Source organism: Myxine glutinosa, chromosome 1 (genome assembly GCF_964187855.1).
Source record: "Myxine glutinosa chromosome 1, kmMyxGlut1.1, whole genome shotgun sequence".
NCBI classification, from domain to species: Eukaryota; Metazoa; Chordata; class Myxini; order Myxiniformes; family Myxinidae; genus Myxine; species Myxine glutinosa.
In genome coordinates, this window is record NC_136261.1 from 396651917 (window position 1) to 396675572 (window position 23656).

At 41.6% G+C, this 23656-nt stretch overlaps 1 protein-coding gene across 1 annotated transcript in view; it reads left to right on the top strand.

The window, feature by feature from the left end:
- LOC144889578 (uncharacterized) overlaps positions 1 to 22765 on the top strand; it is a 62860-nt gene extending 40095 nt beyond the window's left edge. Inside the window, exon 2 of the mRNA XM_078770324.1 lies at positions 20889 to 22765. Coding sequence (XP_078626450.1) covers positions 20889 to 22435 — 1547 coding nt within the window. The 3' untranslated portion in view covers positions 22436 to 22765. The remainder of the gene's footprint in view (positions 1 to 20888) is intronic.
- Positions 22766 to 23656: the final 891 nt, after the last annotated feature.

Sequence of the window (23656 nt, forward strand, 5' to 3'; positions counted from 1 at the left end):
CTGGCTGGCTCAACTCTGTTCGGATGATCACACTAAGGGCTGTGCCAATTATTCCGGCTCAGGCCCCGAAAATAAGGTAAAGGGTACCAATGTCTTTATGATTGGTGGAGAAAAATCATCGGGAAAGATACATAGTAATAAACAGGAAAGCTAAAGTTATAGCGGTAAACTGTAAATTTATTTGTAGAGAATGTCTCTTCTTGTTAGATTAGTCTTATGGTGAAATTGTTCATATTAGGTTGCAGCCCTAAAGATACAGAATATTTGTTAAGACTTTGGATAAAAGCTTTATGGAAGCGTTTAACTGTTAATTAAAAGATATAAGATACTAAAGCACGGCGTTACGCGCGCTGCTTGCGAGCAAGGAGGAAGCGGACAAGCGGTAACTTATAAGCGTCTTTATTTCAGGAGCTCACTGTAACACTGGCGCGCTCCGGGCTGCGCGCCCGGTGTATATCATGAGGCCACGCCTACCCCTCGGGCGTGGCCACCGCCCACTTGGTGCGCGGAATGATGTCACCCTGCCAGTGGGCTTTTGTGTCCGCCACAATACCTTATTTATTCAGATAAGACTTTAGCTTATCTAAAGTGTTTGATTTGCAATCAAAAGATGTAAGTAGTTACAAGTTTTCAAAGATTAGAGTGACACTCCATTGAAGATTTTGAAGATCTTTAGTTTAGTTAACTTAAATCCTTATCATGAGATTTGAAATAATGAAATTATAAATGGCGAGAGAGGTAAAAGGAGAATCGAGAATAGAAATATAAGGTTAAAAAGAAGGTTAGAGTAGTGGGGTGATTTTCATGTTCCTTTAATTTGGAGATTTGTTGGTGCTAGTAGAAGGGCTGTCACGAATGAGAGTCGTAAGTAGAAAAATAGGCTGATTAATGACCCTGCTATTAGCAGGATAGTCATTAGGATCAAGGAATTAGAAATTAAAGCATTGGAGATAGAGAGTTTTAGAAAAAACCCAGTGAAAGGGGGCAGGCCCCCTAATGAAAGGAGGATACGGATACATTTTGTATGAGACCAGCTAGTTTTTGATCAGGAGAGTATAAGATCAGAGATTTTAGTGGAGTTTAATTCAATCAAAATGGTAAAAATAGAAAAGTTGATAATTAAATAGACTACAGTTGTTACTCAACTTAAGGAAGTTGAGACAGCTATTACACCCACAATTCAACCTATGTGGGAGATAGAGGAATAAGCTAAAAGTTTTCGCAGTTGTGTTTCATTTAGTCCCCCAAACCCCCCCCCACTAAAACTAATATTACAGAGATAGAAATTAAAATATATATATTATTAAGATTAGAGGAAACTTGAATAAGGAGAGTTAAAGGCGCTAGTTTTTGTCATGTCGAAATAATCAGTCCTATATGAAGATTAACTCCTTGCAATACTTCTGGGAGCCAAAAGTGTAAGGGGGCTAGACCAAGTTTTAGGAGAAGGGCCAGGATAATTAATGTAATCGCTAAATTATCTGACATGAATGAAATAGCCCATTGTCCAGAGGAAAAGTCGTTTCATGAAGAAGCTAGAATAATTGTTGATGAGGCTATGGCTTGGGAAATAAAATATTTTATGGAAGATTCTAAAGCTCGTTGGGATAGGGGGTAGAGCATTATAGGGATAATAGCTATTATATTGATTTCTAATCCTAATCATGCAAAAAATCAACTAGAGCTGAATATTGTGGTCATGGTGCCCAGAAAAATTCCTAAGATTAGGATTGGTGTTATCATAGGATTCAAGTAGTAAAGGAAAGGTATTACTTACATTTTTGGGGTATGAACCCAAGAGCTTAGTTTAGCTTACATTACTTGGGTAAAAGATATTGTAAAGGTTGCATTAGGGGCTTTGATCCCCTCCGTGAAAGTTCAATTCTTTCTCTTTTAAAAGGAAATAAGTGGGAGTGTGCACTTTGTTTTACTCTATCAAAGTAATCCTTAAATCAGGCATATTTCCTAAATTGCAGAGGGGGAGACCCCGAAAAAGAGAGATATAGAGAATTGAAAAATTAATAAAGAGAGCGTAATAGGCAAAAAGTTTTTCCATATTAAGTGTATGAGTTGGTCATAACGGAATCGGGGGTATGATGCACGAACTCATAGAAATAAAAAGATCAGGAATATAGTTTTTATTGTTATAGAGGTGGAAAAATATAATGAAGATAAATTGGAGGACCCTATAAATAGGACTACAGTTAATGAATTTATAAATAAAATGTTAGTGTATTCTGCTAAAAAGAATAAGGCAAATAGGCCCCCCGAAAATTCTACATTAAATCCGGAAACTAATTCTGATTCCCCCTCTGTTAAGTCAAAGGGTGAACGGTTGGTCTCCGCTAATGTTGAGATAAACCATATTAGGAAAATCGGTCATATTGGGAAAAGTAATCAGATTTTATTTTGTAAATCGATAAAAAGTTTAAGGTCAAAACCCCCCGATAAAATGGTGAGTGCGACAATTTATTAAACCCAGGGTTACTTCATAGGAGATTGTCTGAGCGACTGCTCGTAGGGCGCCTATTAAGGCATATTTGGAGTTTGATGCCCAGCCTGAGGTTAAGAGAGAGTAAACTGAGAGACTTGAAATGGCTAAGATAAATATCAATCCAAGGTTTATATCTGAGAGGGCTAAAGGTAGAGGCAAGGAAATTCATAAAATTAAAGCGAGTGAAATTGCTAAGGCGGGAGCCAAAATGAATAAGAAAATTGGAGCGTAAGATGGTTGTAAAGGCTCTTTAATAAAGAGTTTGATTCCGTCAGCGAATGGCTGAAGAAGTCCGAAAGGGCCCACGATATTAGGGCCTTTACGGAGCTGCATATATCCCAGGACTTTTCGCTCAATTAAAGTTTAAAAAGCCACAGCGATTAAAATTATTACAAAAGTGAGTAAAGAGCTAATGATTTGAGAAATCATGATATTAAAAATGAGATTTGAACTCATGATAATAGAATTTAAATCTATGGCATTAGACCAGCTATGCTATTTTAATAAGTTATTTTCTCTTGAAAACGTAAATGTTTTAAATTAATTTAAATAGCGTTAATTTTTTATTGGCTATATTTTATTTTTCCTTTCGTACTAAATAAAATTAGTTATAGATAGAAGCTGACCTGGATTACTCCGGTCTGAACTCAGATCATGTAAGATATTACTCGTTGAACAAACGAACCGTTAGCAGCTTTTGCACCACTTGGATATCTTAATCCAACATCGAGGTCGTAAGCTTCTTTGTCGATTTTTTTTTTTGTTGTTTTTTTTTTTGTATACAAGATCGAGGCTCGTGAAAGAGCGAACATTAATCACACAGAAAGATAAACAGACACACAAAACAAATAACATCGGGAGCGGTAGACAAGATGGGGAGAGAGGGGGAAGGACACAAACACAACATTTGAGAGCAGGGTCCGAGAGACATGGAGACATCGAGAGAACTGTGGGAGGGAGAGGGCTTTGGGGGGGAGGCATGGGAAGGGGGGGGGGTGGGAGAGGTATAAAACATATGGACACTGCCAAGACTTCCAGGAAAGAAGTTGGAATTTCAAACAAGGTGGATCTGGGGTGAATTAGTGGGGGTAGAAAAGATCAAGGTTTTGGATGGGGGAAGATAAGAGATGGTGGTGAACAGCTGTTTTGAAGACCTGGAGGGTGGAGTGTGATTGAAGTGAGTGTGGGAGTTTGTTCCAGAGGCAGGAGAAAAGAGGAATGAAAGAGTGAAGGTGAGCAGAGAGCCGAGATTTCGGCAGTTTAACCATCAGAGGGTGGCTGGCAGATCTTGTGCGACCTGTAGGAATATTTGGGGGACAGAGCACAGAGAGAGCTGGGGGAGCAAGGCCGGAGAGGAGTCGGTAGAAGACAGAAAGACCACCTACCTGCCTGCGGTGAGTGAGTGAACGGCCCTCAGAGATAGCTTCATCGCGGGAGATTCCAATGATTCTGAAAGCTTTGGATTCAACAGCGTGAAGCCGAGCCAGGTGTGAGGCAGGAGCACCAGCCCATAGGGGAGAACAGTATTCCATTGAGCTGCGGATGAAAGCCTTGTATGTGGTGAGGAGCTCAGGTGTGCCTAGGAAGGACTTCGCACGACGGAGGATGCCCAGTCGGCGACTGGCTTTGGAGGCCAGCTTGGAAATGTGGTTTTCCCAAGAAAGATCATGGCAGATGGTGAGACCCAAAAGCTTGAGCGACAGAACTTCTTGGAGAGGATTGTTGAGAAAGTAGATGGGAGGGTTGTCCAGTCGATCTTTTCGGAGAGACATAGTAAGAGTGTGAGATTTGTCAGGATTGAAAGACATGTTCCCCATGTTTGACCAGTCTGTGATTTTGTCCAGGTCTTCAGAGAGTGAGGAGGCTGCAGACTGCCGATCTGAGGGAAGAGGAATGGAGCGGCAGAGAGTGGAGTCATCAGCAAAGAGATACAGAGGATTTTCCAGAGAGTCGGAGAGATCATTGATAAAGACCAGAAAAAGCACAGGGCCCAGCACACTGCCTTGGGGAACTCCAGCCTGAACGGGAAGGGGAGATGAGAGAAATCCATTCAGGGCCACACGTTGACTACGACCAGAGAGGAAGTCCGCAAGCCATGCATGGAGATTTCCATGGATACCATAGGAGGAGAGTTTGGTGAGCAGAGCTGGGTGCCAGACCGTATCGAAGGCACGTGATATGTCAAGGGAGACAGCTCTGATTTCCTGTTTGGCATTGAGGACCTCCATCCATTGTTGAGACAGCAGAAGCAGCATGTCCAGAGTAGAGTGACCTGGTCTGAAACCAAATTGATGATCAGAGATCAAGCCATTGGAGAAGAGGAAAGATTTCATATCCGAAGCAATGATGGATTCCATGACTTTGCTGATAATTGGGAGGAGACTGATTGGTCTGTAGTTGCAAAGATCTGTTTTTGCACCTTTTTTGTGTAAAGCGCTAATGTTTGCTGATTTCCAGGATGCTGGCAGATGACCTTGAGCAAAAGATAGGGTGAAAAGAACAGAGAGAGGGTGAGATAGAGCGGCAGAGCAGGATTTTAGGACCCGTGGGCTGATGCCATCTGGTCCAGTTGCAGAATCAGAGTCGAGGTTTGACAAAAACTCCTCCACCTTGTCAGGAGAGAAGGTCACAGAGTCCAGCAGCAGTTTGGTTCGACTGGGAAAGGTGGGAACAGAGAGAGATGGGTTTGGGACTAAGGATTTTGAGGCAAACACAGAGTTGAGGCATTCGGCTTTGTCACGTGCGATGTCAACTGTGTGGCCATTTGAGGTAAGGGAGGGGGTGGAGGGGGAACAAACACCAGAAACGGATTTGACCAGACGCCACCAGGATTTGGAGGAAGGAGACAGGTTTGAGAGTTCATTCTTGAGTGAGGAGAGATAGTGCTTCCTGGCACTCCTGAGGGTAGACACACTCTTGTTCCGAGCTTGGTGGAAGGAACTGAGATTTCCTTCAGTTGGATTAGCCTTCCAAGAGGCAAAGGCAAGTTGTTTCAGGGCAACTGCCTCACCACAAGATTCAGTGTACCATGGACGGGAGGAAGGGTAAGACAACTGAAGGCGAGATGGGATAAATCTGTGCATGAGAGAGATCAGTTTGCTTTGGAAGAATTCCCAGGAAGAATTGATGTCAGAGGCAGTGGAGATGGGAGACCAATCCAGACGATTGATGGCTGCTTGAAGACCGTCCCAGTCGGCCTGAGTGAAATGCCAGACTCGTCGACGCTGAGGAGGCTCTCTGAGAATGGCCAGAGATGTCCACTTTGACAAGCACATGATCAGAAGAACCGATTGGAGCAGAAGAAGAGCAGCAGACATTAGCAGGGAAGTTAGTCATAACCAAGTCTAGAAGAGAAGATACTCCATTGGCTGAGATCCGGGTCGGGAAATTGACAGATTGTGTCAATCCCAGTGAGTCACAGAAGTCCTTTGCTGAGGTGCCATGACTGGTGAGAGAGGAACCCACACCCAACCAGGTGGCATGACGACAATTGAAGTCACCACATATGAGGAAGAGAGAGTTGGGATGAGTGGATAGAAGTTGGTCCATGTTGTCAGACAGTGAAATGTAGATGGAGTCATCACTGTTTGGGGGACGGTACAGAACACATATGAACAAAAGGTGGGAGCGGAGAGGAAGCCGTAGCCAGAGGTACTCCTGGGGGTGAGGAGGAGAGAGGGCAGTGCAAGGAGAGTGAGGAAGAGAGTTTTTGATAAAGATAGCCACCCCACCACCAGGCCGAGGCTCAGGTCTATCATACCGGAGGAGGGAGTAACCAGGAAGAGATATTAAGGAATCAGAGACATCTTGAAGGAGGAAAGTCTCTGTTAAGCAGATCAAGTCTGGATTGTCAGAAGCAACCTGTATGGAGAGATCAGTCAGGTTTGAGCGAAGGCCCCGGATGTTTGAGGTCCATACCGTTAATGAAGAGAGAGGGGGAGCATCGGGTACAGGACAGGGGAGGGGAGGAGTAGGGTAAGATGAAGGATGAGAGGGGGAGGTAGGGAGAGCAGTTGTTAGTGTGTCAGCGATTGCAGAAGAGTTCCAAGAAAGGGAAGGATGAGGATGAAAGGTTTGAAAGTGAAGACATGAGGCACAGTGAGGGGTTGTTTGAGGGGGGGGGCAGAGGAAAGAAGAAGGTTGGGGGGGGTGGAGGTATGAGATAGAAGGGAGACGAAGTGGGGAGGAGGCAGCTTTGAGGAGGATTGGGGAGGAAGGAGAATTGGAGAGGAATGGTATGGGGGGAGATTTGAATGGGAGGGGTTGGGGGGAGTTTTGAAGGGGAGGAGTGAGGGGGGAGTTTGGGAGGGGAAGGGCAAGGGGGGAGTTCAGGAGTGGAAGGGCAAGGGGGGAGTTCAGGAGTGGAGGGGCAGGGGGGGAGTTTAAGAGTGGCGGGGCAAGGGGGGAGTTTAGGAGTGTAGGTGCAAGGGGAGGGATTTGGATGGGAGGGGCAAGAGGGGAGTTTAGAAAGTGGATGATTAATGAAAGACGAACATTGAAAACAAATTGGGTTTGTTGTGATTTTCAAGTTAGCAATCCGGTTCAGAATGATGGAGGAGGGATGGAATGAATGTGAATTTAGACCATGTTGTGAGGGAGACGTATAAGATATTGAATTTCTTTTTTTTGAGGTGGAATGAGTTGGAGAGGAAATTGAGAAAAGCCTTTTAAATAGGAAGAAAAACAGCGTGTTGTAAAATACCACTGAGTAAAACACTGAAGGGGAAAGGTTATACATATTTAAATAATATTTAAACAGAACCGTGAACAATCTTATGTGCACAAAAATACCAACGGGGGGAGAGCCGAGAGGGACCACCACGAGTCACGTGAAGGGCAAACGGTGGATGGCAAGGAGTTAATGGGGGCGGGGCGAACAGCACACCTGGACAGAAAATACAGGATGAGTCAACAGTACACGTGGAGAAAGGAAAATAAATGTTTTTGGTTTTTTTTTTTGTTTGTTTGGTTTTTGGGGGTGGGGGGGGGGGGGGGAGGTGGGGATTTAGAACGTTAGACAGAGTATTATGTTCGGGGTAGAAGGGAAAAAAACTAAGAGCCAAGCAAAACACGATTAAGATAACAAACACCGATGGGGGTACAACTACAAGGCCGCACACGAGGAGCAGAACACGATTAAATAATTACAAGTTACAGGAAATTCAAACCAAAAGTAACTATAATCAAAACAACAATGCATGGACAATAAAATAACGAGTTGAAATTTGACAATCTATCTGGGGAAATGGGGGAGAAACACGTGGTCGAAGAACGAACGAACAAACGAATAAGAATGAATAAACGAATGAGAACAGAGAAGGAAATGTTTTTTTTTTGGATTTTTTTGAGTTGTGATTTACACAAGGAAGAGGGCTATGGGGTGAAAAGATTGGGAAAACAGAGAAAGAAAGTTATTGGATCACAAAAACACGGACCGCTGAGAGAAAAACAAAGCCTCAAGGTTGTACAGTGTTCACTGTACAACTACAAGGCCTCAAAACACGACCCGAATTAACACGATTTTCAATACAGGTATGAAAGATTTGCACCGAAAATCTTCGTCGGGAGACAATATATACACCATAAAATAAATAGTTATAACGAAAATACAAATGGGAACAATTACTTAACTTCGATTTCGATGGATAGCATGGAGAGCTGAGAATAAACGAACCCTCGCCAGCAAGACCGGAAACGGAAACGATGGGGACTTTAAAAAGAAATAGCGCTGTTATCCCTAAAGTAACTTGTTCATTGATCAGTTTTCTGGGTCATTTTTATAAGTTTCTTACTTAATTGAGATGTAACTCTGATATTATGCAAGTTATTAGTTAAATTATTGATGATTCTTTAATATCAATGGTTGCCCCAACCAAATTTTAGGAATTAAAACTTTTCTTTAGTTGTTGTTTAAGCTAGGTAATCTAATATTTGAAGCTTTTAGGGTCTTTTCGTCTTATAGGTTTATCTCTGCCTTTGGACAGAGAGGTTAATTTCATTGATAGGAAATAGGAGACAGTTCGGCTTTCGTTAATCCATTCATTCTAGTCTATAATTAATAGACAATTGATTATGCTACGTTATCATCAAAGATGGCCGTTGAAAACATCACTGGGCAGGTAGGACTTATTATATTTTTATAACAATAAGCGATGTTTTTGGTAAACAGGCGAAGCCATAGTTTGCCGAGTTCCTTCTAATTCTTTTTATCTTTCTTAAAAATATTCCTGTGTTGGGTTAACGATGTTTTGAAAGGTGTATTTCTTGAGTAAGTACTTTAAGCCTTTTATTCTGTTAAATTAAGAGTCGTTGGGTACCGACGAGGGTTCGTTTCGGTTTACACTAATATTAAAAAGAGGAAAACAATCTCCTTACTACTAATTTTAACATTTTATCTATTATAGAGGTATAATATTACTTGATATAATTGAGAGGGGTTATTAAAAAGTTATAATTTTTACAGTGAGTGAGTCTGGGCTGTAACACTTTCTATAGTGGCTGCTTTTAGGCCAATTTTTACTCTACAAGGTGGTAAATTTTTCCTTCTCCTAAGGTTGTTTCCTTGAGTCATAAAGGCTGTTCCTTTTATGACTGACTCTTTATACAAAATTAATTATTATTCAATAAGTGATAATGATATAAAAGCAGAATTAGATTCTTCTTTCAAGTAACCAGATATTATTAAATTCGATAGGCATTTCACCCCTACTCGAGAATTTTCTTATTCTATTGCTACAGAAATAAGTTGATTCTTGTATTATTCTTGAGTAGCTCATTTAATTTTGGGGATCAGAAAGTTCCAATCGTCTGTTTTGGGTAGTTAAACTATGATGCAAGAGGTAAGAGGATTGATCTCTACTATTTTATGCTTTAATTTTCATATTTTTTCAACTTTCCCTCAAGGTACTTTGTCTATAGCTTTAGGCTTGTTTTTCTAAAAATACTAAGCTTAAAAAGGTTCAAATAATTAGGTAAATGGGGGGAATAAAGCTAAGATTAAGGCTCAAAATGGCTTGTTTTGCGCAAGTATATTCTCGGTGTAAAAGAGATGCTTTAGTTAAGCTACATCTTGGGGTCCAAGTGCACCTTCTGGTACACTTACCATGTTATGACTTATCCCTAAGTAACAGGGAGTGACGGGCAGTGTGTGCATGTTCTATAGCACTGTTCAAAAAAACTGTCTGGTTTTTGTTTACTCCTAAATTCAATTTTGACTAATTTTTCATTTTTTAATAGAAATAATAGAAATTATTAATGTAGTTCGTTTTAGCCATTTTATTGGTTACACCTAACCTGACGTTTTGATTTAAACCATTTTGCCTGATCCCTCAGAAGGGCTGGCTTGCGACGGCAGTATATAAACTGATAAAAATGGTGAGGTGAATCGCGGATTATCGTTTGAAAAACGAACTCCTCTTGGTGGGTAGAACACCGTCAAGTCTTTTGAATTTTAAGCTTGGGCTCGTAGTATTCAGGCGGAAGAAATTCTTTGTTTACGGTTAGGCATAGTAGGGTATCTGATCCTAGTTTGAGCCCCAACTTTCGTAAAGTTATAAACTTAGTTATTAAAACTACTTTAGTTTGTTTTTTAAAATTTATGTATTTAACTATAATAAATTGGTTTAGTTTTAGATAAAAATAGTAATGAAATTTACTTTACACCGTCAAATATTAGATTTAAGCAACCGTATAGCCGCGTCTGCTGGCACGATTTTGGACACTTAAGAATTCTTTAATTGAGTCAGACTTTTGTCTATTGCTCAATATTAATTACTGCTGAATACCCTTGGGGGTGTGAAAGAATTTTAATTTAGGATAATAAATCTTATTTAGTCTCTATAATTTTAAAATATCAAGGAACTCACTGTAATGAGGAAATTTGCATGTATAAATTTCGAAGAATCTAATTTTAAGGGTAAGACTAACCCTTTATGTGTCTGAGATGAATATCTGTCTTAATATCTTCAATATCATGCTTTAAGCTAAGCTACATACACTATCAGTATATTTTTATTTAATATATATTTTATATTTAAAATATTATTAAAAATAATAAATATATATATTGTTACGGACACGACTTAGATGTTGCTTGACCGATCGGAATGGCCACCGTGTTCGCACAAGTTACCCGATTCCACTCGAACGTTGGCCAAATCGCGCTATGCTAAATCAATGAAGGAAAGGACACAACGGCTGGGATTAAGGCAACGACACAAGGGGTACAGTTCTCAAGACCTCCGGAGGAGGATATAATATTGGTTATGCAGAACGGTTAGATTACACGGCAAGAGGTAAAGCACAGCAAGATGGGCACTTAGACACAGTCTTATCTTATTCCCAACAGACCACAGACAAACGGGACAAGACTGACTCACACAGGGATTGATGGCAAGGAAGGGCAGGCAGTCGATAGCTCAAGGTGCACCTTGGCTCAGGGGCAGAATCGACCCGGTCCGGTCCCGAGATGCCGGGAGGTATTTCTCAGCGCTAGGAGGTGGCGTCCTTTCTTCTCCGTAGCTGAGGCGCATCTGACGTCACCTCCCTCTTCCTGCGCATGTCCAGCGGGGAGTGACACGCCCTCGGCTCGTTAGCTCCGCCCCAGATGGAATCGGTCCGCCGCCTCCATTGGGTGCGGGGGGGTTACCGGCTCCGCCCTTGACGAGGAGCTGACAGCGAGCCCCTGCGTTGTAACCCCGTCGGAGCACATGTTCAATGGCGGCTAACCAAGCCGGAGTGAGGACGCGCACTCCTCGCGCCGCCGCCGTGCCGCCGCCGCTGTTGTTGTTGTTGGTGTTGTTGTTCCATGAGGAAGAGATGCGGGGAGGTATTGGGAGGTCCTAAACTTACTAATGGTGCCATACAATCACATTCTGGTGCAACGAAGAGTCAGAATTAATGGAAACGAGTCCTTAACTGACATAGACTAAGAATAACTAGCAAGATGTCCTATAGTTGTCTACGTGAGATGCGGTGAACCTGGGCACGACATTTAATGGGGGAAAAAGGGGAAGGTCGGTTCTACAGAGTGTTGTTTACAGAAAATGGGACTAGGGAATGGGGGATTGGGGATAGTTGGGAAGTATTGGGGAAATAGGGGAATATTTACAAGCGGATATGGATGGAGGCCAAATCCCATATCCGCAACAATATAAAGGAGTGAGGGGTAAGTATATGTATGGCGCATATTATTCTTTGATGTTTTGGGGAATACTGGCGAATTCATGGAGTATGTAGGTGAATGTAGAAAGTAGAATACATAGAAAAGGATACATAAAATATATATAAAAATAAATTATAAGAATATATAAAAATAAATTGAGAATAAATTGTAAAAGTGTTCGTGCTAGTTGGTAAGAGTGCGGTTAAATATTTTGAGGTTAGCACTTTAGATTAGTTTTTGGTGACTGAAATGTAAGTTAAAAGGGAATAAATTTTTTGAAAAAAGGATGTTTTTGATTTTGAGAAAGTAAAAGGTTAAATCGGAAATTTTGGGGGACTCGGAAGAGTAAGGGGGTTAAATTTTAAGAAGAGATTGCTACATGTTTGTAAGGTTGATTTTTAAACCGGGAATACTATTAAAAGCTTGTTTTGCATGAAAGATCGGGTAGAAATATTATTTCTACTTAAGATCCTCTGTATGTTAAGATAGATGATAGCTGAAGTTTGACTGTCTATTTAAAAATAGACATTGTTATATGTTGATAGCAGTATTATAACATTAGTCCTTGAAAGAAAAAGAAGAATCGAATAAAGAAAGGTAAAGGTGGAATCATAGGTGGATAAGAAATATATCAGCGAAGATGCAAAGCGAATTAAGGTGTAGTCTCTTGAAATGTTCGAAGTGTGAAAACTAGTATATTCTCGGGGCCCGCACCGCGGACTGCGGTGGTAATGTATAACAAGTTAGAGTATGGTTATAATTTCTAGCAATTGGGGCTGCGACGCATGGAGCAGCGTACGGAGCTATGACCTAAACCCTAAAAACAGAAACCAATAACCTAAAATTATAAGTGGATAGAATTTTGAAAAATAGGATACCTGAACTCCAGAAGGGGTTATAGGGGGGGGGCCGAATGGTCTTTTTGGATCTTTATTCTTTAAAAAAAAGTATTAATTAATAATCAGTTGAGAAAAAAGGGGGGGTTAATTTACAGGGGCTGAAAAATGTATAAAGTATAAAAATAAAAAAGAATATAGAAAAATAAAAAAGAATATATAATAAAAAAAAGAATATATTAAAATAAAAAAGAATATATAAAAATAAAAAAGAATATATAAAAATAAAGTATTTTGGGGTGCGGTTAGGAAGCATGGCAGAGTAATTTTTTACCAAATGTTTTAAAACATAAAGTTTGTTTTAAAACAACATATTAGTATGTGAATGGTAGTAGTGTTAATATATACACAAAGAATTAAGTTAAGCACCCCTACACAACGAATTAAGGTAAGCACCCCCTAATATATATTCTTTGTGTATATGTATACATTGGCATATATTCTAAGGTATGTGAGATCAAATAATGATTGGTATGACATTAGCAATTATCCATTGATGAAATGCAGATGAGTGCACTCGTAGGGTTGAGTTGGGTTGAGTAGTGATCCGATCACGTGGGTCCTACACACGTTATTGATGCAAAGATCGCTAGAGGTCTTCTCAGAACAATGACTGTACGTTAGAAAACATAAACGTCATCCACACTGTCCGTGATGGACCTATAGCTCCATACTTAAATTGAGGTGAAAATATGCCTAAAATTCCCAAAAAATTTCACCTTAAATTATTCAGAATAAAATAATGAAAACGGCATGATTGTTATGTTTTTATGTGACCATAATATCACTTCTCCAGAAAATATAGCAATATCATGGGTATATTACACTGTTTTGACGACAACAAACTTGTAATGTGCGAGGTTGTAAAAAAACGGGGGGGGTGCTTAACTTAATTCTTTGTGTATATATGTCCTAGAAAAAGAAAGAAATCGAATGAATAATAGGGGGTGAGGAATAATTATATAGATGAGGTGAGTCGAAAGGAGCGCGTAGCTGGAGTATAGCCCTAAAAGTAATGTACCTAAGGGGAAGAAAGGAGTAATAGGATCTAAACGCAGAGCGTACGAGGGTGAATACCACTGATATGTAAGGTTAATTGACACAATGTTACCGTGGAATAAGACTTGAAAGAAGAAGAGATGAAGCACGCATAATATGGGAAAGCGGGGCATGAATGTTACCAAGAACAAGGGGATGGGCACTAGGGCTGAGTTAGTGAAAGGGAAAGTATAAATGAATGTTATTATATTTGGGGGGGGTCCCCCACCAGACCCCCCAAACAAGAAAAAAAGAGCAACAGTGTGTTCACAGAGTTCTTCTATGTTTTCGTTAATTTAAGTAAATCCTTGACCCCAGAGGGGAAGGGGGTTAAAGGGGGAGGGTTTGAAAGATTTTAGAGTTTTTAAAATCCTTAATATATCCAAGTGCTGATGGTGTGTGAGGCTCAAATCGTAGGTTAATCTACAGGGGCTAAAAAGAATTTAGGCAGTGTTGTTATGGGGATGTTAGGGCTTGGGGTTATGGGTGATATCCCATTTGGTCTTGGGGAGAAGGGGGAGTAGAAGGGGCGAGGTCTAAACGGGAGCCCGTTTAGCCATTTAGTAGACAGAGACAGGTTGAAGCGCATAAATATGGGGGTAATAGGGGGCTATGATGGGATATTACAGTTATGGGTAATGCCCCACCCACCCTCAGAAGGGTGGGTGGGGTAGTATTAGGAGGGTCTAAGCGGGGGGCCCCGTTTAGCCATTTAGCGATCAGGATGGTGTTGAAGTACATGATATGGGGGTGATAAAAGGTAATTATAGGATTTTATGGTAATGGGTAATGCCCGCCCCCCCCCTCAGAAAAGGGGGGGAAGGGGTAGTATAGGCAGAATCTAAACGGGTGAGCCCGTTTAGGTCATTTAAGCAGGCTAGATAAAATTGGGAGCATAAAATGTAAAATGGTAAGAGGTAATGGTGAGATTTTTACAGATTAGGGTAGGGCCCGACCCTATGGAAGGGGCGGGGTAGTATAGGCGGAGTCTAAATGGGGGCCCAGTTTAGCCATTTAGTAGACAGAGACAGGTGGAAGCTCATAAATATGGAGGCGATAAAAGGTTATGATGGGATATTATAGTTATGGGTAATGCACCGCCCACCCTCAGAAAGGTGGGGGGGGGGGGGTAGTATAAGGGGAGTCTAAACGGGGGGCCCCGTTTAGCCATTTAGCGATCAGGATAGTGTTGAAGTGCATGATATTGGGGTGATAAAAGGTAATTGCGGGATTTTGTGGTAATGGGTAATGCCCCGCCCACCCTCAGAAGGGGGGGGGGGGGGTAGTATAGGCAGAATCTAAACGGGTGAGCCCGTTTAGGTCATTTAAGCAGGCTAGATAAAATTGGGAACATAAAATGTAAAATGGTAAGAGGTAATGGTGAGATTTTTACAGATTAGTGTAGGGCCCGACCCTATGGAAGGGGCGGGGTAGTATAGGCGGAGTCTAAACGGGGACCCCGTTTAGCCATTTAGTAGACAGAGACAGGTGGAAGCTCATAAATATGGAGGCGATAAAAGGTTATGATGGGATATTATAGTTATGGGTAATGCCCCGCCCACCCTCAGAAAGGGGGGGGGGGTAGTATAAGGGGAGTCTAAACGGGGGGCCCCGTTTAGCCATTTAGCAATCTGGATAGTGTTGCAGTGCATGATATGGGGGTGATAAAAGGTAATTGCGGGATTTTGTGGTAATGGGTAATGCCCCACCCACCCTCAGAAAGGTGGGGGGGGGGGTAGTATAGGCAGAATCTAAACGGGTGAGCCCGTTTAGGTCATTTAAGCAGGCTAGATAAAATTGGGAACATAAAATGTAAAATGGTAAGAGGTAATGGTGAGATTTTTACAGATTAGGGTAGGGCCTGACCCTGTGGAAGGGGCGGGGTAGTATAGGAGGGGTCTAAACGGGAGTCCATTTAGCCATTTAGCGATCAGGATAGGTCAAGGTGTATAATATGGGGGCGATAAAAGGTTATGATGGGATATTACGGTTATGGGTAAAAACCCCACCCACCCTCAAAAAGGTGGGTGGGGCAATATAGGTAGAATCTAAACGGGTGAACCCGTTTAGGTCATTTAAGTAGGCTAGAATAAAATTGAGAACATAAAATGTAAAATGGTAAGAGGTAATGGTGAGATTTTTACAGATTAGGGTAGGGCCCGACCCTGTGGAAGGGGCGGGGTAGTATAGGAGGGGTCTAAATGGGAGTCCGTTTAGCCATTTAGTGATCAGGATAGGTCAAGGTGTATAATATGGGGGTGATAAAAGGTTATGATGGGATATTATGGTTATGGGTAAAAACCCCACCCACCCTCAAAAAGGTGGGTGGGGCAATATAGGTAGTGAGGCAGAGAATAGTTTATAAGAATTTTAATTTTGGGAATTAAAGGTAAGGAAGTATTCCTTTTCTCTGAGTTTCCTTTTAGAGATGTTATCTCATTGTTGATTTACAAAATCAACGTTTTGTTTGAAACTATAAAAGGTTAATGTTCTAAATGAAAGGTTAGAAAGGGGGATAACGTGAGTTTAGGTACTTGTTTTCTTTGTAGCTGACTAAGGGGAACAGGAAAAGGAAAATGAAAAAGTAAAGGAATGAAGTTACTTGAGATATGGTAGTGTAGGGGGGCTCTAGGGGTATGGCCCCTAGTCAGGAAAGTAGGATAAAATTAGAAATTATTAGTCAGAAAGTGAATTGCATGAAAGGCTGGAATGTTAATGATCGTAAGTTGGATTTGATCAAAAATGGTATAAAAAGAAGAACAGACAGTGATATGATAAGAGCAAAAACTCCTATTAGTTTGTTAGGAATTGCTTGAAGGATGGCATAAGCAAATAGGAAGTATCATTCTGGTTTGATATGGGGGGGAGTAACTAATGAGTTGGCTTGGGTGAAGTTATCCGGATCTGTGGTAAGATAGGGGAATAGGGTGGAGCCTAAGAAGATTAAGGAGAGGATAATTAGAAATCCTAGGATATCTTTAAAAGAGAAGTATGGATGGAAGGGTACTTTATTAAGATTAGGGTTTATTCCTATGGGGTTGCTTGAACCTGTTTCGTGCAAGAAAAGTAAATGAGTTAGTGATACTGCAATTATTAGAAAGGGGACAAGAAAATGGAGGACTAGAAATCGTTTAAGTGTCGGGTCTCCCACAGAGAAGCCTCCTCAAACTGTCTCTACTATGCGGGTTCCCATTATAGGGACTGCAGAAAGAAGATTGGTGATTACTGTGGCAGCTCAGAACGATATTTGACCTCAGGGAAGAACGTAACCAAAGAATGCGGTTACTATGGCACAGATGAATAAGATAACTCCTGAGTATCAGGTTTTGATATTTTTGTAAGAGCCGAAGTAGATTCCTCGCCCAATATGAATAAATATACAAGAAAAGAATAATGATGCTCCAGTGATGTGAAAGTTTCGGATAAATCACCCGTGATTTACGTCACGGACAATGTGGACGACTGAGGAGAAGGCTATGTGGATGGAGGGCGAAAAGTGTATAGTAAGAATAAGTCCAGTAACGATTTGAAAAAATAGGCAAAGTCCTAAAATGGAGCCAAAGTTTCATAAATAGGAGATGTTAGAGGGGGAAGGCAGGTCAACTAAAGCAGAGTTGACGATCTTAATTAAAGGATCTGATTTTCAGAAAATTTTGGTCATGTTCTTGTAGTTGAAAGTACAATAGCGGTTTTTCATATCGTTGGTCTCAAGTTGTTGAGTAAGAATAATGAAAATTATAATAATTTTAGAAATATTATTTCTTATTGGAATAGTTATTTTAGTTGTGGATATTTCCCCCTATTTTGGGGCGCTTGGGTTAATTATTGTTTCTTTGGTTGGTTGTTTAATTATTTTGGCGAAAGGAAATTCATTTTTGTCGCTTTCACTTTTATTAATTTATCTGGGGGGTATGATAGTTGTTTTTAGTTATTGTACTGCATTAGTCTTAGATTTGTACCCTACTGTTATTGTGAAGGAGGTACTTATAAAGATAGCTTTAGGCATTTTGGTTGTTGTATTTTTGGGGTATAGTGGTTATTTGAAAGCAGATAATGGAGTTTTGAATATGTTGGGGGAGGGGGGTGTGGATAATGGTTTTCTTGGGGCAGGCGTTTTGTATGGGGAAAGTTGGTTGCTGATTGTTTTTGGAGGCCTTGGGTTGTTTTTAGCTTTATTAGTGATTTTAGAGATTACTAAGAGTGCGGAGCACGGAGCTTATCGGATCATTAGAAGTATAGGGTGGAGGTTAAGAGGGAAGAGAGAATAGTAATAACAAAGATTGTGATATAATTATTAATTGTTCCTTGGGACAGTTTATTGAAAAGGGATGATGAGGAGGAAAGGTTATGTGAAATAGATTTTGGGCCTAAGGTTTCGTATCATAGAATATCCAAGAGGGATGAAGAAACCTTTTTAGGGAAAAGAAGGAAATAGTATGAGAATAGGCGGTGAAAGATGGTAGGGAAATAGCCTGATATAGAGGGGAAAAATAAGGGAGGTATGTGTGAAAATTTATGATTGTTCATGAAATAAAGTGTTAATGAAGAAACAAGGATTAGTATAATTGTTGGTAAAATTTTGCTATTAAAGGGGATTGAAAAGTTAGGTTGTTTTTCTGGCAAGAAGAATGTGGAGCTGATAAAGCCAAAAATAATACTTCCTAAAGTAAGGCGAATTAGAGGGTTGAATAAGTTTTTATCTTTTTTGAGAAAGATAAGGGTGTTAATGTTGGGGGTTATAGTTATAGAAAGGAGAATTAAGCGAGTGCTGTAAATTGAGGTTAGAGCAGTCCATATCGCTCTCCCCGCGCAGTCCATATCGATGAATGCAATGTGCTCGCTCGCCCGACCTCCGCGCAGTTCTCTCAATAGCAACGGTCCCCTGCGCAGTTTTTTTTTTTTTTTTTTTTTTGTATACAAGATCGAGGCTCGTGAAAGAGCGAACATTAATCACACAGAAAGACAAACCGACACATAAAACATATAACATCGGGAGCGGTAGACATGATGGGGAGAGAGGGGGAAGGACACAAACACAACATTTGAGAGCAGGGACCGAGAGACATGGAGACATCGAGAGATCTGAGAGAGGGCGAGGGCTTTGGGGGGGGGGGCATGGGAAGGGGGCGGTGGGAGAGGTATAAAACGTTATAATTGTTGTCAAGATAACGTTATAATCAGACGTCCCCGCGCAGTTCTCTCAATAGCAGCGGTCCCCTGCGCAGATCTTATTAGAATGTCCTCGCTCACGCAGTCTGCAGTTTTTATCATCCGCCGTCTCCGCGCTTGACGGCTCGTTGACAAGGCCACGCCTCGTTCTTGGCGCTCCGCCCCCTTCTTCTCCAAGCTTGACCGCGTACGTAATGGCGTTTGGGAGCGAGGCAGCGAACGCTGCTGGGCAAGCAGAGGCGCGTAACCTAATTTGGAGAGAGAGCCCCGCAAAATGGACGGAATGGGGCCTATCTTATTTAAGTAATGCAACGCAGATGCAACTATTGGGAACACAGCCTTAACTGGACACATACTAAGGAAATAACTGAAAGTCATATGGTGGCCTTCGTGTTGCTTATGGACTAACTATGGGTGCGACCTTATTAAATGATGGGATATTTACAAGAGTTATTATTTACAAGTATTTACAAGTGAGGGGTTCTCAAAACCGCAACACTATTATTGCGTACTAGCAGAAGTACCCGGCATTGCCGGGCGGGGGAGAGGAGGGGAGGAGGAAGGGGAGGGGAGGGGAATGGAGGGGGAGAGGGAGGGGGCGAGGGGAGAAGAGGGGGGGAGGGGGCAGGGGGTGGGGGGAGGGGGAAAGGGGAGGATGGGGGAGGGGGAGAGGGATGGGAGGGGGGAGAGGGATGGGAGGGGGAGAGGTGGGGGAGAGGAGTGGGAGGGTGGGGGAGGAGTGGGGAGGGGGAGGGTGGTGGGGAAGGGGTAGGGCAGAAAGGAAGGGGTAGGGGGGGAAGGGAGGAGCATGGGGGAAAGGGAGGGGGAGGGGGAGGGGAGAGGGAGGGGAGGGGGAGAGGGAGGGGAGGGGGAGGGGGGAGGGGAAAGGGGAGAGGGTAGGGTGGAAGGGGAATGGAGGGTGAAGGGTAGGGGGAGGGGGAGGGGGAGCGAGAGGGAGGGGGAGGAGGGGAGGGATATAGATGGTTACTGGCAATATTGATCACATCCACAAATGGATGGATGGATCCCTAATGGATCCCTAAATGGATCCCTAAATGGATCCCTAATCCACACAATTTATGTACTTTACATAACGTTAATAGGAATACATGGCCATGTAGATGGGAAATACAGTTTGTTTGAAATAAATCACAAATATCAGATGAAAGTGAAAAAAAACCTATGTGGTGTGAATGGCAATGTTCCTCGCTGAAATGTGAAAAAACTGAATTTTGTGCGAACGCATAACTGTGAGATTATGGCGGCAAAGTTGGAACATCACGTGATCCGAGCAGAAGTAACCGGCATTGCCGGGTGGGGGAGGGGAGTCCCGTACATTCCCAACCCGTACATTCGCCCTCTCGACTCAAGCTCGTATTCGATTCGTATTCAAAATCGAAAGGGGAAAGGGGAAATCCTTCGTATTCGAATTCGTAAACACGAAATATGAATTAAAATTTAATTTATATCGCACAAAATCGACACAAAACACGGTCGCATGAAGGTCAAAAACACAATGGCTTTTCGCCCTGAATTACGTGCAAACGTGTGACGTGTGACGGGATGGAACATCACGTGATTGCTCTGAGTAAATCAGCGAGCTGCTCGCACTGGCTGAGATTAGCGGGTACTTCGCTGAAATGCACTGAGGTAAATATGAATAAAAAATATGAATCTCATCAAATATTGTCTCGGCCATGTTCGTCCCAGGCTCAATGGCCATGTCTATGCCAAATATCAAGCACGTGAGCCTCTCCGTTTCGGAATCTATCAGTAACATTACACACACACACACAAACTGTGTTATATATATATATATATATAGATTCTGCTGTAATGTTTGGCATTGTGATAAGAAATGAAGAAAAAAAAATCCACTTAACAAAAGTAAATGGTAACCTGCGACTTTTGAACACCGCATGGATGTAGCGCGACACATGAGGCCCTGTATTGACAGTAATTGCACGTAAAGGTGACAGATAATTTTCGGATAATTTATGTCAAACATGTAGAATAGCAGATAATTTCACTTGGTAGACAAAAACAAAGCTGTACATTGAGATTCGTTTCAAAAGCCTAGTATCTGAGAATTGACTTTTTTTTTTTTTTTTGCGAATGTTCTTCTCAGGTAAACAGAAGATCATCAGGAAGTTTTCCTGCACCTTGTGTTCTTGTGCCTTCAAAACAAAGGCTGCATTGATGAGACACAGGAAGAGACACCGACCAGTTTCCATTGACAAAACAAAAAAATGCACCGATTATTCTTCTCGTACCAGTTATAAGAACACGACAGTGAAACGCAAAAAAATTCTGGTGACACGCACAAAAGAGAGACTATATACCTGTAATGTGTGTGGTAAGGGAATGAATTACTCACAAAATTTGAATATTCACATGCGGATTCACACAGGGGAGCGCCCGTACTCTTGCAAGGTTTGTGGAACGACGTACTGCTCCTCGTCACGTTTGAAAAGACATTTTCTTTATATCCACCCTGAGGAGCCATATACCTGCACTATGACCTGCACGTTGTGTGGAAAGAGATTGAGCAACTTTGGTCAGTTGAAGATTCACATGCGGATTCACTCAGGAGAGTGCCCAATCTCGTACGCTTGCAAATTTTGTGGAAAGACGTACTCTAATTCAACGGCCTTGCAAAGGCATGCATGTACCCACAAAGGAGAGCTCCCATATAGTTGTGAAGTTTGTGGAAAAAAATTCCCCTTTTCTCCAGGTTTAAAAAAGCATGCTCATATTCACACTGGATACAAGCCAAGAAAAATGTCACGGGCCTGCAGCATGTGTGGTGAGGAGTTTGATGCCTTATCAAAGTTGAAGGTTCACATGCGGAGTCATCCTGGAGAATGTATATACACTTGCAAATTTTGTGGAAAGACCTACGCTAATTCAAGGAACTTGCAAATGCATCCATGTAACCACAAAGGAGAGCTCCCATACAGTTGCAAGGTTTGTGGAAAAAAGTTTTCCTTTTCTTTAGGTTTAAAAAGGCATGCTCGTATCCACACTGAGAACGAACCAGAAATCTTCAACACATCAAAAAAGTCACAGACCTGCAGCGTATGCGGTAAGGGATTCAATGCCTTGTCAAAGTTGAAGGTTCACATGCGGAGTCACACTGGAGAGTGTCCATACACTTGCAAATTTTGTGGCAAGGCATACACTACTTTATCGGCATCTAAAAATCACAAACGGAGTCACACTGGAGAGTGTCCCTACATTTGCAAATCTTGTGGAAAGGCATACAGTACTTCAACAAAATTGAAAACTCACAACCGTATTCATACTGGAGAGATCCCGTACACTTGCGGAGTTTGTGGAAGGGTATTCTCATATTCATCAAGTTTGAAAAGGCATGCAAGATGTCACACAAGGAACTTTGAAGAAGAACCTTACAAGTGTTGTGTGTGCCATAGGGTATTGTCTTGTTCAACAAGTTTGTCTCACCATTTGAAAGAGCACAATGGAGAGATCGAAGACAAACAAACAAATATGTATCACTACAATACACAACAAATCAAGAATGCACCATCACCACTAAAAAATGTCATTACAAAACAAAATACACTATCACTACAAATCAATAAACAACACAATAGAACAATACAAATATCACTACAAACGAGCTACAAGTGGAGGCTGTCAGAGGTTCAATGAGGATTCTAAAAAGAGCCCTTGGAAAGAAAGCTATGATAATGAAGTTTCACAAACTGGTTCATGAATAGTGATCCTTTATCTAAAAAGGTGGAGATTTTGAGTTCTGCGAGAACTTCCTCCCACCTCCGAAAACCAGTATATGGAGATAACAACCAATGAGAGATTGGAATGCACACCACAAATTTGGATGAGATTTGTGCACGAGCAGGAAAATAACAAATCGGAAAAAGTATCCTTAATCCATTTAGCAACAAACTTCCAAAAACAGGTGCAAGTGCAGGATACTACACAGGAAAACAAAACAGAAACAAATACAGCCCCAATAATCACAAAGAAGAAAAACTAGAAAAAGAAATATCAGCGGATATACTCTTACAAATGGAAGAATGACAAAAGAGCAGGAAGATTAAAAAACGGGCTTGACAGAGCATGGATTGACAAGGAAGGATCATTGGAATGGGTAAGAGGTCAAATTAATTGGGATGGAGAACGAGTCATCATAAATACCCAAGACCAGGGACAATACACTAATGGCTTTTAGATAATGGTGGGATTGAGCCAATCGACAAACACAGGTGTTTGTGAGGGAGAAATAGAGAGTACCAGTCACCTCATTTTGGGATGTAAAAAACTCACATCAGAACACTTGTACACAGCAAAACATGACAGCATCTGTAGAGTAATGCACTGGCACATCTCTAAACATTTCAACATTCCAGTTGCAGAACAATAATGGAAACACACACGAAACCCGATCCTTGAAAATGAACATTTTGTACTCACGCATGACAAGATGATCCCATCAAGTGTAGACATTGCAGGCGGACCAACCTAGGTTTTAGTTATTTATCGTCGCATCCATTGTTCTCGGGTTCCGTTAATAAATATTTCTTTTTGTACATTTTACATCCGTTTTTGGTTTGATTTATTAATTTGCAGGTGAAGACTGCGCGGAACGTGAAGGTAAGCGGCATTCTCCCCCAAACCCCCCTGCTGGCATATGATCCACCATTGAATTGAATAACGCCTCATAAAGCCCGATTGCCATCCGTGGACCCTCTGTCTTAATAGAGTCGTCCACAGGACAGTATCAAACAAGCCCAGCTACATATTGTTGGACTATTGGTCTTGTTTTCATACCAGGTCTAAGGCAATGCCATCCCTTCCCAGGGTACTTTGGATACCAGCGAAGTCATAACAATGGTGCTGCTTTTCTCACCT